The 16,078-nt window shown below is 36.4% G+C and overlaps 1 protein-coding gene across 12 annotated transcripts in view; it reads right to left on the reverse strand.

Annotated features, from left to right (window-relative positions):
• Positions 1 to 743: 743 nt before the first annotated feature.
• PTPRC (protein tyrosine phosphatase, receptor type C) overlaps positions 744 to 16,078 on the reverse strand; it is a 69,377-nt gene continuing 54,042 nt past the window's right edge. For all 12 annotated transcript variants that reach the window (XM_026087876.1, XM_026087875.1, XM_026087874.1 and 9 more), the window contains 18 exons: positions 15,658 to 15,766; positions 14,388 to 14,419; positions 13,017 to 13,132; positions 12,344 to 12,434; positions 12,164 to 12,240; positions 11,902 to 11,938; positions 11,366 to 11,463; positions 10,226 to 10,351; positions 8,946 to 9,103; positions 8,323 to 8,458; positions 7,460 to 7,609; positions 6,939 to 7,029; positions 5,857 to 5,990; positions 4,696 to 4,830; positions 4,254 to 4,376; positions 3,656 to 3,834; positions 2,846 to 2,981; positions 744 to 2,041 (listed from right to left, as the gene is read on the reverse strand). In XM_026087876.1, coding sequence (XP_025943661.1) covers positions 1,769 to 2,041; positions 2,846 to 2,981; positions 3,656 to 3,834; positions 4,254 to 4,376; positions 4,696 to 4,830; positions 5,857 to 5,990; positions 6,939 to 7,029; positions 7,460 to 7,609; positions 8,323 to 8,458; positions 8,946 to 9,103; positions 10,226 to 10,351; positions 11,366 to 11,463; positions 11,902 to 11,938; positions 12,164 to 12,240; positions 12,344 to 12,434; positions 13,017 to 13,132; positions 14,388 to 14,419; positions 15,658 to 15,766 — 2,201 coding nt within the window. In that variant the 3' untranslated portion in view covers positions 744 to 1,768. The remainder of the gene's footprint in view (positions 2,042 to 2,845; positions 2,982 to 3,655; positions 3,835 to 4,253; positions 4,377 to 4,695; positions 4,831 to 5,856; positions 5,991 to 6,938; positions 7,030 to 7,459; positions 7,610 to 8,322; positions 8,459 to 8,945; positions 9,104 to 10,225; positions 10,352 to 11,365; positions 11,464 to 11,901; positions 11,939 to 12,163; positions 12,241 to 12,343; positions 12,435 to 13,016; positions 13,133 to 14,387; positions 14,420 to 15,657; positions 15,767 to 16,078) is intronic.

The raw sequence follows: 16,078 nt of genomic DNA on the forward strand, positions 1-16,078 counted from the left end.
GAAGAAAAAGAAATCAAGTGTCCTCTGTCATCCAGTGAGCACCAGTCTGCTGATTGGCATCCTCGGCCCCTTATCCTTTTGATCTCCAAAGCTGTGCTACATTTGCAATTTTGACATGTTCCTCTAAAAATGGCCAACCGCTTTTATGCCTAGAAGTTTTTTTTAATTATCTTCACATTTAGTCTCAAATTCTCTTTGACATCAGGTCTCCCCCTTAGCTTAGTTCATCATCTAACTCCGTTTAGGTGAAGAGGAAGTTCAGCTCCCTGTCAAGGGAAGTCCCACAGCCTGGGGCGTGTGTCTGATGCCACTTAGCCAAGCAGGACTGCTGAGGAAGCACTTAACTGTGCTCTAGGTGTGAATGAAATATTTGATCTAGATCAACTGCACAATTAAGTTAATGTTTTAACCAGGTGTGTCTAAATATGTTGTTTACATGGCTCTCCAAATATTTTCAGTTACGTTTTGTAAAGAGAGATTAGGAATATGCAGTGATAAATTAGAAGCCCTAAACCTGTTGAGTGACTGTGCCTTTAATGACTTCAAGCAACAGAAGAATGAAGGGTTTTTTCATCTGTAATGACAGGATTAGAACAATTACCTGGGTTCACACACAGTTTTATAAAAATTAAATGGTGTGTTTTTCTACTGAAAACTCCACACATTGGATAACACAAGACTTTGTGCATTTAGAAGAAAATGATCGGTTTACACAGTCCAGCAGAACAAAATCATTTCCACCATTTCAACTATTATACTTTTTATTTATTTTAAAAATGTTAAGCTAAAATCCAGTAGGAAATAGTAAAATTATCACAACAGTAACATACAAAACCTCATCATTCAAAGAAAAATCCCTCTAAAATCTACAATATTTGGGGGGAAAAAAGCATGTACTATATAAGTTGCACAAGACTCTTCAATGCACAGGCAGTTTCAGGGAAGTATTCTTTTTAAATTATAGAATATAAGCATAAGAAACAGATGTGCCAGTGCACAGTATTTCAAGCTCTCAAAGTCAACTCAATGCATTTTCTATCAGAATTTTTGCAATCATTCAGCATGCCAGTCTCCAAACTTTCTTCTTTGAGTCTAATATTGAAATCTCAGATGAATTTATGTGGAACACCAAGGACATCTTGAGGCAAGTTAGAAAAATGCAAAGCTTATAATACACATTGATTTGAAAGGATGAAGGGTCAGATGCTCAGTAAGTCTGACTTCCTTGGAATTGATACACAGTGTAAATGATAAGCATTTAAGATTGTTTGGCAAAGTTATACAAGTTCCACAGAACTTAATGAAAGCAATGCTTGCTAAGCACTTCTGAAATTCTATTATATACTCTTGCCTGTTAGGTTAATTTACTTGCTAGTAGTTTTGAAGACAGACCTGTACTTGCAACACAGTAAATTTGGTGTTCCGAGTTCTTTTTTTTGCTTATTACAAAAATAAAAATAAAAAATTCCTTTGCACTGCTCAACATGAGAACATAGTATTACACTGTACATATTTTTAAAAGTATAAAATAGTGAAAACATTTTTTGAAGAATTATTAAATGCAAATCTACACAAAAAAATAAATTTTCACAGTTCTTTGTCACTCTATTATTTTCAAGTATTCTGACAAATCTGTACCTTTGAAAAACTGATATAACAGTAAATGTTTTCCAGAAAAGGTGGGAAGAGGAAGAAATCATATACTTCCTATTTTGTTTAAGATTTTTTGCACATGAAAATCAACACATGCATATTTTTAATATAGCCTTTAAGTTAAAACTGGAGTTGTGGGACCATTTGTAGAGCTTTCTGTTTCCTTAGTGCTATCTGCAGTTTTAGAATCTTCACATGCTTCAGAAGCCCCGTTTCTCTCTGGCATTGAAGGGGTAAGATCAATAGTGATCAAATCGGCTTCCTGATCTGTTTTTTCTACTTCATTGACAAATTCAGCTTTATCTTCCTGCTGGCTGTTCTTCTTTATTTGTCCATTCTGTGCAGGGTAGGTGCTGGCAATGGTATCATACAGAAATTGGTAATGTTCCTAATATAAAAAAAGAGACGAGATTAGGACGAATGCAGCGTCCACTACCTGAGAATGAGCACCTTCTTTCTTTTTTTCATTAAATCTTGGAAATGCAGCACTTAGTTGAACATGGAGGATCACATATGAAGCTGCTTCCACAGCTTTTGGCCTACAGGGTGTTCGTTCTGTGGTTTAGTTCTAATTTCACATTTATGTAATGCCTCTGTAACTGCTTATATCAAACGTTCTCAATTAAGAGTCGCTAGGTACCTCTTGGTTTACAAGGCAAAGTACCAAAAATATGTTTTTCAGAGTATCTAAGTTGTAGTCAACACATATTGTAAGGACTCAGGGAGAGTTATCTACTAATTTGCTGCACACTGACCAAATCTAGGTGGTTTGTTGGATAGCAAATATGCAGTGTATGCCACAGAGCAGCAGTTCCTCTAGGGTGCTTTACAATGAAGTAAGTTGATGGCTCCTAAGCTGTCAAATGAATTAGACTTTTAACCCTGCAGAAATTAAGGGACACTGGGCATGTCAGTCCCTTAAGCAACTGCAGAAACCTCAATTGATTCAATTTATAATTTTACAACATGTACCCTTCCACAAAGATGTTATAGAATTGCAGCTCTGGACATCTCACAGATTCCTTCATTCTYATCAATAATGGCCAATTCTCAAGTAGTGATGAATGGCTGTGAATGTCCTCATTATAATTAGTGTTCCCTACACAGAAACAATGCATGAGGTTACAAAGATATTCCTGACTGTGGTAAGCAATCTCTTAGCTTGTCCTTGTAATTCATAAGATTTACTTACAAAGGTGGAGACCACTCCCAGCCTGGTGCGACGAAGAGCTTTTACTACTTGGAAAACATCTATCACTTCTTCTACTTCTGCACTTTCCAAGAGGGTCATTAAAGCACAAAATACACCAGTTTGCTGGGATCCATCACTAGAAAAAGATACACATTTTTAAAATGTAAAATCAGCAAGACCTGTGACTAAATGTTAAATTTATTTCAAAGACTGTATAATGAATTACATTTCCAAAACATTTTTAACTGGACTGAAATTGTTACAACTAAAAATATCTGCAGGGCACAAACAAGGCATAGCTACTTTATCTAAATTCTACCTGGGTCTCACGTGACCATTTAAGGGGGAGGAGAGAAATTAAAAACTTCAGTCCTATGGTCTGAGCAACTGTTAGCCAGGATTATTCTGTTTTAGATGGTATGCATGGCTATACCTGGAAACATGGTCCTAAAAAAGTGGGTTTCTGCACTGGAGTGAGAGATGAAATAAAAGCTCTGCTGGATCCTCATTAGTAGTGCACTAAAGAGCACTATGACCTGGCATTTCTTCTCACAATACATGTACTAGGCAAGAGCAACTAGCTCGGACATCCTACTCCACTCTCGCTCTTGCCAAAGAGAAGAGTGATCACTTTTCAGCACTGCAATCAAAAAGGTCAATTTTGAGCTATTCAAGAAGTCTTCCAGGGAGAGCTGAGTCTCCAGGCACATACAAAGGCTTTGGGGAAAAGGTGGGATTTACAAAAATGCAGTTGCTAAATATATCTAGAACTTAGAACTAGGTTAACGTATGTGTTGAATTCACACCTACCGACAATGGACAACAATCGGGACACTGCGGTTGCCTCTATTGTCCTCAGAGCCTGGTCTAGTTGGAATTTTTTGTTTAAGGTTTAGAATCATGTTGACTAAGTCTTTGGGGTTTTCAGGAACATCCAAGCCACTCCACTTGTGGTACTGATACTGATACACCTTCTGTGTTTCTTTCCTCTGCAAAACAGGAGTGGAGACATAATCAATGTTCAGACTAACAGCAAAGATTCATATAGTACATCTATTGCAGGTGATTTACAAAATAAAGCTTATATTCCTGGGAAGCTGCATGGTGATGTAAATTTTGCCTTTCTATGAACATGAGATAGGTAGATATCCATGCTTTGCTCAAAGTACAAAAGAGAGCTCACCTCCTTAGAGTCCTCTACCACCCTCTCAGTACATCACTAAACTGGACACCTGCGTTAATTTATACTATATATCATGATTGGCTGCTGGTCCAAAACAGAAAAATACTTCCGTTTCTTAGAGCAGGAGGTAAGTGTGGTGGGAACTGTCCCTTATCTTTCTTTACTCTAGGCTAAGTTTCTAAGAAATGTAAAATTTCCTTTTGTAATTTTCAAAAAAACTTTTACCTTCAGATGCGTAACATCAAATGCACGTATGGTATAGCTAGGACAACAGTTAACATCTGTCATTTGTACTTCTATGCCATCATATGTTTGTCTTCCTTCTCCCCAGTACTGTGCACAGAGTTCCTAAAATATTTAAAAGTAGAAGTCAGTGCTTTTCAAATCTGCTTTCATTTTACTTTCTGCATGCGCTTACAGAACGCTTTCACTTTAAAGTACTGGAGTTTCACTGTATTCTAAAATACATCATCAAGCAACTCTTTTCCTCAAAAACTCAGTAGAAGGTAAATTAAGAAGGTAAATAATAGAACAAATTATATTAGAAAATTTCTCATCAGATGAAAGACTTTTAAATGGAGGAAAGGAATAAAAGACTGCAGTTGGGTGTTTTCTTTGCACACAGAGGACCCTTAAGGTGTCAGTGTGAAGATGATACCTTCCTCACCTGATCGCCTTCTTTCAGCTCTGTCAGCATAACAATGACTTTGACTTTTCTTTGGAAGACCATTTGCCAGAAGTCAGCGATTGTTTCCTGCAGTGGTGCCTGAGTTGCAATCATGGCTTTTGGACCCCAGTAGCCCTAGGAAAGAAGTTTTGAACATCTTTTCCCTAAATTCATCCAAAATGTTATTTTCATGTAACAGAAGTCATTGTCATTTAAAGACTACCCAGTGAAATAAACTACTGTTCCCTTTTGTTTATAGAGGAAAATATGCCTATCACAGTAGGCAATGATCTTACAGGAACAATAAGAGCCAAATGACATTAAACTGAATCCTCCTAAAAATATTACTCTAGAATGACACCAAGACATACCCATGCTGCAGTGGTTGAGAGCTCAGCCTGCCATTATGTACAGATTATGTTTTTAAGGGCTAAAACAAGGATTTAATTCTGCACACCTGTTGTTAGTCTTCTAACAAATTAAGTTTATCCCATACAGCAGAGTTGATGAGCCAGTCAGTTCACACTGAACTATCCAAAAGTAAAAATACATTTACGCTGAATAGACATCCTAACTGTGCTTCATTTTAAAGAATTCAGATAACTATAATTTATCTGATAATTTCATAAGCAATTATCTTTATTAGTGACCAGTAGCTGTTCTCCTTCTTCTAGAAGTAAATATTATACCAAAATACTCCTGGCTTCAGTTTTTGCTAGTACAGTTCTGTATATGCAAATAACTATACTCATGTTTCACTCACAGTGAAAATATTAATATGGATCAATTTGTACATAGGCAAATGACCTCTCATAGAAAAATAGGCTACTCCTAGGCCAGCTGAAATTTAGTGATTTTAAACATAAAAAACAAAAAAACCCTTTTCTGTGTTTGTTATCACTTTTTGGTGATAGGATAGTCTAGGACTATGTAAGGGAAAAAGCTCAATCTTACTCCTGCACCAAAATTTAGAAGATTTTGATGATTAAAACTATAAAGGGTTTTGCCAATCAAATGTCAGATCTTCCTTCCCTATTCAGGTTAATGCAATTCTATTTTTGAAGTCAACAAGAGAATAAAGGCACAAGTTAGCATATAGTTATCAGCAAGTTTTAGTTGAAAGCTTGTGAGATACTTGTAGTGCATCCTCTAAATACATACAGTTATGAAGGAAGCATTGATGTATCTGCTTGATTCCTCACAATCGCTGTCCCCATCTGAGGAGTCATCTGAATCATGTTCACTCTCCTTACTTTGTTCCTCTTCTTGCCTGATTGGCACTCGGTTAAAGTCATCTGCATAAGACAAAGTGTCACCAAAATGCGCACTGCTGCTCAGGTGTAGCATTTGAGGGTGGCTGTCCCCCCTTGTGTCATTACCCTCCTGCTTTCTCCAGGGAATCCCAGGCACTGTTTTTATTACTGGGTGAATATGGCCACACACATAGTGGTCTGGGTTTCTGTGTGGTTTAGTCACTTTGCTCTGGGAGCAGAGGAAGGACAAGCTTGTCCACTCACCCTGGATTGTATCAGTTTCTGAACTGGGGTCATGCTACCAGATATTCAGTCATTTTTTACTCTCTCATCAAGAGAAGGGAGTCAGGGAACTGAGGGCTGATTCTGCAAAACTCTTAAAACACAAGCCAAGACCAGATCTCAGGCAGCAGCATCCTTACTGGGAGCAGGCGAAAGGTGAGAGGAGGAAGGATCTCATAGGTGAGGGCTGAGGCCTCCTCCACGCTGGCTAATGTCAAAAGCCAACATGAGAGAAGTCTGGATTTGAGAAAGACTCTTCCTCTCCTCTCCTAACACAATACCCAGGTGAACCATAGGCATTCTGGGGTGCACTGTATCCATATAGTGAAGAAAGTTTTTCTTAGTGACAGTGTCACTAAGATCTAGTTCTTTATTTTCACCAGAGAAAAAGACAGATGGTTCCCTGCTAGCGATGTTTTAACGGAAACTGCAGATAGAAAAAGGTTAGTCCATCAACAAGAAGCTGCCAAACAAAGTCCACTTTATTGGAAATAAAATTAAACACTCCTAAGAATTCATATGTTAAAAAATCTTATTTTCTTTTTTTAAAACATTGTAAGAAGTTTCTAATTTTACAATGTTGAGGGAATTAACAAATCAGAAATATAGCTTAATGAGGTAATTTACTGCCTTAATTTATTCAAAATTTAACAGGTTTTCTTTCAAGATAACAGAGAAAATAACAGAAGGTTCATGGAAAATACTCACATGGAATTGTGTTGGCATTCCTGTTTTTGCTTTTGTTCTCCTCTCGATTCCCAGTGTTCTGTGTCCGCCATCCCTTATAGGAGGGCAGCCTCTAAAGAAATAGGATGGTTGGGATTATGCTTGATAAAAATGGTTCATTGGATCATGGTCCCCTCTGGACAGCCATAACCTGTCTTCATCTCCCAGTGCCTCACTTCTTATTTTAATTCGATAAACTTTGGTCACATTTGGACTACAGCTTAAAAACGCTCACTGTACCATATACAATGCCACAAGAAATCATGCACATAGTCACAAGGCATCATTCTATTCCCCTAAACTTTATGGAGAATATTAATATCAAAAGCAGGAATGCAATTTCATTACAAGTTTCTTCATGAAGGTGAAGAAATTGTGTCTGTGCCAGAGAAATAAAATAGCACAGAAGTGATCTGTTACGTATGGTATCTCTTTCTCATGACTATTGTGCAAGGCAATTTCTAATTTAAGCCAGTGAAGAGCTAGGGCACTGTTATATTTACCTGAAATTCTGCCTCCAGCAGAGAAGGATCACTTGGAGGATCTTTCCTTTTCAGATTTGTAAGGTAGGAATGCAGTTCTGAAAGACTGACCTCGGTTTCTCCATACTGATTGTATTCCACTAGTGCTTGATGGATGAGGATGTACTGTGACTGGTGTTTCCCATTTTAAGGGTTTAAAAGTGAAGTTATTAATGAGCAAAAAAAAAAAAACAAAAAAACATATCACTTTTTAAAACCATTATAAGAAGCTATTACTCACATGATGTTATTCGTGATAATAATATTAAACATTAACATTAAAGTGGCATTAAATACAACTATTAAAAATCATAGTGGCTTCCTATTAATTAAACATTTTGGAGCAAATTTGGTTTGTTGGATGAAAGGTGTTCTGCAAATATATGCAATGTCATTTAAGAAATATGTAATTAAAATCTCAAAGATCTTTAAAATGCCTAAATAAGTTACAAGCATGCATCTCGTCAGTCCTTGACTTTTACTATATTCTCAACTCAACTGAAAATCCCACACAACTTTTACAATATGAAAATTGTTTGCCTCTACAAGTTCAACCTTTGCCCCTTCACATCTGAGTTGCATGCCAAAACCTGGACTACCAAATCTAAAATGCTCTTGCCTTCTTTTTCTAAAGTCTGAATTTAAAATGTTGAAGTTTCTAAAGCTGAAAACTCTTCTTGGAAGGTTTTCTCTCTCTTAATATCTTTTCAGAGCTGTATTTTCTCTAAACAGCTTCAAGTGAACTTTAGCATCACCCAAAACTGACAAGAGCACTTTTCCTCAAGAAATACTGATGAAGCATTAATGAAGTAGAGTTTTAAGTGAAATGGATTTTAGCAAGATACCTCTACTTGAACCATGAGGCATCGCTGTCGACGCAGCTTCACAACATAGCCATAAACATCCACTCTGCCTTCGGCATCAAGCCCCTCCAGCATTGCATCAATTCCAATATATGTTCCAGTGCGCCCAACACCAGCACTGGAAAGCACAAAGGGATATGGTTATCAAGAGGTAATGGTATCGCTCAGTCCCATTCCGAATGGGGAGCAGTGAGTGAGAGAGTGAAAGTGAAAACTCTTGGAACAACTGGAGATGAAACAACTGAAAATAGTTCTTGTTATAAATTACTCAGCAATAAGAAAAATGATGGATTTATATTTTAAATAACTTTTAATGAAAATAAGGACAATATTTTAAAACCTGGTGCTCATAGCCAGAGTAGCCTGACATTTACCTGGCTGCTTTCCAAAAGTCTGTGTAGCCTCAGTTTCAGTCAACCTGAATGGGAACTGATCTCGCAGAAAACAGGCTTTTTTATGCATCTTTAGCAGCCTCACTCTTGAGTAAGCAAGTCACAAAGTTTGGGATCAGCCAGATATTACTTTGCCAGCTCCCTTTTTCTGAATAACTTCATTTCATGTTCATTTAACATTTAACATAATTTCATTTTCTTTTTAATATTTACCTGCAATGAACCACTATTGGGCCACTAAAAAAATTGCTGAGAGCATTAACTCTGCGCCGGAGTTTGAGAAGAAGATGTGAATCCTCAGGGACTCCATGGTCTGGCCAGCTTGTGAACTGAATGTGAGTGACATCTCTTCCAGCTGTCCTTTCCCTTCCCTAGAAAAAGTGAGATGTGTTTTTTTATACAATATCGAAATCAAGTGTAGATATACAAAGCAGAAGAAAAACAAGGAAAACAGCCACTAAATGTTGTAACAGAAATTTCAAACAGTATTTTGTCATATGGTGCTCCCAAAAGTTTCTCAGGTTAAGACATTTTTCTTACCTAATTTTAATTAAAAAATAGCAGTCAAGAGCTGTGCATCAGGGATACACAACTTGAATAGAGGACAAGCAAGAGGTTCAAAGTATTGCCGCAAACACTTTACAAATACTTTACTGTCAAGGCTAGCCTATGACAAAATATAAGAAGTGTCCCCACTGTTTGTAAATAACTTGGCCAGTGTATGGCTGTGCTTCGAGGCATACTGGTTGGTAATTCTCTCATCTGTCCTGGGACTAGTCTGCTAAGGCTACCACAGATTAAAAAAAAAATTTTTTAATTGTAACCTAAAATAGGTACAGGAAAGTCTGCATTTATCACAGAGAGTGACTCTCTTTTTTAAATCACCTGATTAAGGCTTACAGCACATCTAGTTTTGGGTCCTACTTTCATGTGCTGTTGCTAGATTCAGGGAGAGAACATACATTCTAGTAAACRTGATTGTAAAACAGAATGAGAAAGACATGTCAATGACATTTTTTTTCTATTGATAAAGGTTGAAAATAAACCGGCACTCCGTTCAGACTGTTTCCATTCTCATATTTTGAAGAGAACATGCAACAAGGAGATTTATACCAAAGAAAATACAATGGAGAAGAAAAATGTAACCAAGACTGGTTGGCTAGAATTCTGCAGTCAGGAGACAGGAGTTGCTGTGGCTATCTGACCATACTCTCTCAGTGTATGCTTAATTTAAAAACACTTCTGATTTAAAGTATAACAGGCCAAAACCAAACTCATTGGAGTCAGACTGTGGGGATGCCACTATGGGTTCTTAACAATCCTTTCATCTGCAAGTTTTCTCTTAAACTATATGTTGCTTGGGGAAAAACAGTAGAACATCTTCCACTGCTGGTGGACTCCTCTCGTGCTTTAAATAATCACCTAATACAACTGTTAAGACTCTAAATATACATTCCAATTCAAGTCATTCTTGCATTCCTATGTCAACTTACATTTGTAATATGTAGTTTCTGAATGATATAGTCTGGACACACTTTACTTTCGTTGATCTTCACAATAATGTCCCCATATGTTACAGAGCCATTCTCCACTGACGGCCAGTACTGGGCACATTTGTTCTATGAAAACATGAAATTAGCTGGTGAGCAGCATGACAGCAAAGTGGCAGAGAGGTGAGAGCCAGAGGAAAGTCTGATTTAATATAACTAGTAACTCAGTACAGTTTTCCAGTTTCTCATAGGTCCTGTCCTCTCTTGAAAAGGCTGTCACTGCTTAGGCTATCACTGCCAAGTAATTCCAAATATCCATCAATTCTCATCTCTGGCCTGAAGCTTTTCCCCATGGCATTTATTTAGAGCATAAGGTGGGAAAGAATCCTATACACTAAGTGGCAAAGTGAAAACCACTACAGAATCCTTGTTGCATTGCCTGAAGGCTGTGGTAAAGTTTGCAGCTCCTTCTGCAGCTTGTATTTCAGTCTTCAGTGAGGGACTTTGCTCCTGCCTGCCTATGACATCAATGTGGGGATGCTGTATATCTGCATGCTGTCAATCTTTCCATCTTTAAAAGCAGTCAAAATACCAGTTTCCCTTCCTGCTGTACCGGAAATAAGGAAAAAAAGCAAGCCAGAACATCCAACCTTCCTGTGAAATGAAAGGCAAGGAGAGCAGATTAAAAAATAAAAATAAAAAAATCCTATCTAGAATTTACTGAGCGCATTGCCAGGATATTAGAAGAGACTAGACAGGAAAAAGTATAAGCCATTCCTGTTATAAGCAACAAATGTGACAGATCAGTGAGGAGCTAGAGTTCTAATCTGAGAATTTGCAATGTATGTAACCCTTTTCTGGATTTATCAGCAGTAATTTGGAAGCTCATCCTCTGTTCCTTAGAGCTGTAATTAAAGTGATATTGCTGATAAGACTGATAAGTAAAATGTCCATAAGGCAAAAACCATTTTGGTATGCTTTTCAACATAGGCTCTGCCGCAAATAGAGAATAGCAAAGAATAAAAACAAAGTACTTAAGCAGAAAATGTAATTCACCACAGCACAACAACCCACTTTATTTTCAGATCAAAGAAGGATGGATGGATGGATGGATAGATGGGTGAATGGATGGATATTTCTCACCCTGTTGCCTTCCTCACAGCGAGTCACCATGACAATAATTGTTGCCTTCTGTTCCCAGATCATTCTCCAGAAATCATCTGTGGTTTCATCCTTGGGGCCTAGCAAGAGATATTTTAAGGGATTTTTCCCAAGAGTGCAGTTGGACAGAAAAGCCCTTACCGTGTTGACATACTTAGCCATGTAGCCTGAAAAGCTAGCCAGCGATCATGCAAATAACAGCCACAGACTTTATTTTGTTATGACTGCTGTCATTAGCCTACAATCATATATATATATATATATATATATAGTCCATAGCTGTGAAACGTAAAAACTGTTGGTGTGAAACAATCCATCATGGCAAATCTGCCTGTGAAGCGTAATTTGTTCATCTTCACAAAAATGCCCTAAGCCAAAACTCATTGCCAACTTTTTGATATTAAATTTCAAAATGTCAGTCTTTCAAATTTTCTTTAAATTTATTAAGGCTATTGGACTACTTTCTAACAAAAAGTGGGTGAACAAAGAAAGGGAGTTCTTTTAAGGTTAAAAATTACCTTGTGCAGCAATGTATTTTCTTGGTTCTTTGAAACCCTATAAAAACATACAATGTTACTCAGCTTTTAAAAAGAAAGCATGGACAATTTGAAAAGATTTGCAACTTTAGAAATGAGTTCAATATGCAAAAGTCCAGTAATACCAAATACATTACAAAGATGGAAAGAACTCAGATGGAAATCATCAAAGGTGTTTGATATGTACAGACCACAGAATTTTTTCAGTAGTATCTATGACATTTTATGAACAGAAGTCACTCACATCAATATAACTTGCATTGATATAGTCTGATCCTGGGTCTCCTGGTATCTCTGAGAGTTCAACACGATTATGATCGTCTGTTTAAATCATTTAAAACAAAATAATTATATTGTCTCAAGGCATTGATGTAAGTGAAAACAAATATTAATAGAACATGAAGAAATTGTGACAAATACTCACATGGGAGAATATCAATGTAACGATTTTTGTTCTGATTATGGCTTTTTTTTGCCTCCTTTATTGAAAACTTAGTGAAAATTCTAGGAATACTCTGTAAAATATAGTGTTTCTTTTATTAGGTAAGCATATATATTTAAAATAGCTTCTACTTACAAACAAATGCATATGAAAGTAATTTGGTGCTAATAATAGTCTGGAAGATAACATTCTTTTTCATACCGTACTATTTCATATATTTCTTACATGTCATCTAAAATAAATATGAAATCCATTTTCCATTAATTATGGTTATTTATTATTTATATCCCCATGGCTATGTAGTAATACTCTGCAAAATGTGCCTCAAAAATGCTTTTGAATAAAAAGAATTTAGACTGTACATTTTATACTTTTGCTGAAAACCACCTTCAGAAAAAAAAAGTCATCTAAAAGAAAGGACTCAGTAACAAAATTAACTGAAGCCATATTTGACCTTATTTGACCTTAGATGAGAATTCGCTTCTAATTTTTAGATTTTATATATGTGCGTGTGTATACACACACACACACACACACACACACAGAAATATATACATATATATAGTGAATGCATATACTTTAGACGTGCTCTTGAACAGAAGTCTTCTAAACACCTGGCTACAAGTCTGTGGTATATTTTGAGCCAATGACAAACCTGAAATTCATCCAAGAAAAGTCTTCCTTCATCTGCAATCTTCCTCTTGTATGTCTCCAACAACTGTTCTGAAGGTATTGGCTCTATGTTCAGAAGTTGCCTTTCATCATCTTTAACTGTAAAGATGTTGAATGTTTATCTTTATTGGCTTTTAAAACATAAATTACATTTCAGTAAATGTGTTCCTCAAATTGTCAGATGAGTTAACAGAAGGACAAGCCTATTTAATTGAACTAACCATGGTTTTTTTTCAGAAGATGCTGCCCCCCTGAGCCTTCTCTGTGAACAAACAGGCCATGGGAATAACAACTTCTTCAGCTCTGTTATGGAACTGGGGACATGCAAGAACAGGCCACATGCAGGGACTTTGCATCAACAGAACTTGTATACAAAGTGGCAACTGTCACATTTGGGTCACAGCAACAGACAGCCCAAACACACAATAGTTACATGGTTCTGCCCTGTGCTTCAAATCTGCTTGACTATTTATTGGCAGTGGCAAAATATATTACTGTACAAACAACCTACTAACATCTCTTGAAATATAAGAAATCTTGCCCACTTCTCCAGACTTTCTCCAACTTATTCTCTGAGTTGTAATAATCTGTAATATCATATTTAATGATAAAGCAATGATTGAACAAGTTGTAACATCCATAATTATATTATAAATCTATTTGTTCACTTTTAATTACCCTTTAAAAGAATTTTTTTTTTACAGTTATGTGTGACTAAGCAAACGGATAGGAATATCAACATGGTATTACTTCCCATTTAGTTAATTTTTGTGGGTTTGAATGCCATAAATGTTTTTTTCTTGAAGCTTTCCAGTATTGGCTGATTCTGTCTTTCTTCATAGACACTGAAATCCTGTACAAAAAGTTGCACATAATGCTAGGTTGCAGTCTTTTGGATTTGAAAAAAAAAATCAAAATTCTAAATTTTGAATTAAAAAAATTGAATTCAAAAGTTTGCAGTGATAAACTATTGGCTTATGTTTGAATTCTTGCTCTGAAGAAGGTGTACAGAAAGGGGAAATTCTGGTTGAAGTCATATGAGATTCTGGAGATACTCTCAGGGTTAAATATATCATGACCATTATCTGGGATAACAAAATTGTTTTCATGATAAGATAATAAATAAGAGTTTTCCAAATATTCTGATAAAATTTCAGTTCATTTTTATATAAATACCTATGAAACATATTTATGTAATGTATTTATTGATGTATTTTTTTCTCCAGATGAAGTTTACGCTGATATCTGTAATCTATGTATATTACCTAGAATGTAAACCATCCAAAAGTGGCTATAGGACATGTGACTAATACCTTATTTTCACTTGCTAGATATATAGATTAAAGATACTCACCTCTAACAAGGCTCACATCTTCAGAAGAATTGCTGTAAGAAGCAAAAGCATCTGTCAAAGCTTTGACTAGTAAGAAATGTATATGATAATGAGTTAAATGAATGCAGCTTCATATATGACCACAAAGACAGTTCAGTAATCATCAGACCACACTGCAAGCCCTTTGTGAAACAGAAGTGCTACAATTAGGACTTTGAGTCACTCAGCAGAGGTGGTTGGGATCCTTGTCTTCCTGCAAGAGCCAGGGAAGGCTTAGCACAAGTGAGGGAGAGAAACCAAGGACCCTCATGAAACAGCTTTACTAGCTGCATGATTTTGTCCCTATCACCTGCATCAAGCATGTCTTCAGTTTCTTGCTAATGATTGGGGTGCCTGCTCACACAGTCTTTGTTTCTCTTTCTAAACAAGTGACAGAAAATTTGCAGATACAGGAGGTATAATGAATTTAAGTTTAAAGAATAAATATCAAAGAACAAGCCAGACCCTCTAGAGCAGTATAAGCAAAAATTAATTTTGCTGCCCTCAACATAAAAGTTGGAGGCTTGAGCAAGACCAGCTCCCTGCCCTCTATGAGGGGAAGAGAAGGGAGGAGAAAAAGGGCCCTGAGGAAGGCGTCTAGAAGAGACAAGTTTGGCCTCTTCTGCTATTGCCAGAAGGCTGAGAGGTTTGTGAAGAAGTTGCCCTAACTCCTCTTTCTCTACTAGCAGTAAATGCCTCCTCCCACATTGCAACATCAGCCTCTACAGCAATAGCAGCAGTCAGCCTGGCTTTCCAAGTCTATGGAACAGTCAAGAAGGCAACAGCCATTTTTCTATCCCAATCCACTCTTTTGGGTAAAGGTCAAGTCACCTGGAGATGACTATAATAAACAAAGCATTTCTGAGACATTCTTTCAGGTGAATCATCATTTGAAAACATTCCAAGAAAGTGTTTATTATTTTCATTATTTTAGCTTAAAACATGAAGGAAAAGTTTTCTAGATCCTTGTGACTATTTATTCACAAAAACAGTGAAAAAGCATTCTGTCCTAGCTCATCAGTTCTTCTGCACCCTGAATAAGAATATACCAAAGAGATTCTAACACTATTTCATTGTCTTTGCATTGCCAGACAAACCACCAAAAATGATTTTCTTTTATTTGTTAAAATGAAAAGATGCCTGTTCCAAATATTAATGAAATATTAAACTTGTAACATTTTGTGAAGCACTGTTGAAAAACAGAAAAAAAATTTGCACTTTTATAAAACAGGGAGAGAAACATGAAGCTTACCTGAGCTTTTTTTTGTGAAGATCATAGATTTTATACAGAACCAGAAGTAAAGCAATTGAGGTCACAATGATCAAAAATGCCAAGAATATAATCAGGGCCCTAGAATTGTCTAGTAACAGAAAAAGAATAAATATACTATGTCTTGAATAAATAATCAACAGCATAGGAATTTTACTTTTTTATCTGTATATATCCCAGAGCAAGGACTCGCTGAATTTTAATATTTTTGTGAAAAGAACTAACTTTTTAAACAACTTTTTAAGTGTTGTTTGTTTTTCAGAAGTCAATTTTTTGAAACTTCACAGCAAAAGAGGGAAATATATTTCTCCATTAAGAAAACTTTCAAATAATTTCTTCACTCCCACCTGTCAAAATGCTACGACTCACCCAATGGCCTGGCATTGGCATGTGTACCCCTGCT

Source organism: Apteryx rowi, unplaced genomic scaffold (genome assembly GCF_003343035.1).
Source record: "Apteryx rowi isolate R43461 unplaced genomic scaffold, aptRow1 scaffold_74, whole genome shotgun sequence".
NCBI classification, from domain to species: domain Eukaryota; kingdom Metazoa; phylum Chordata; class Aves; order Apterygiformes; family Apterygidae; genus Apteryx; species Apteryx rowi.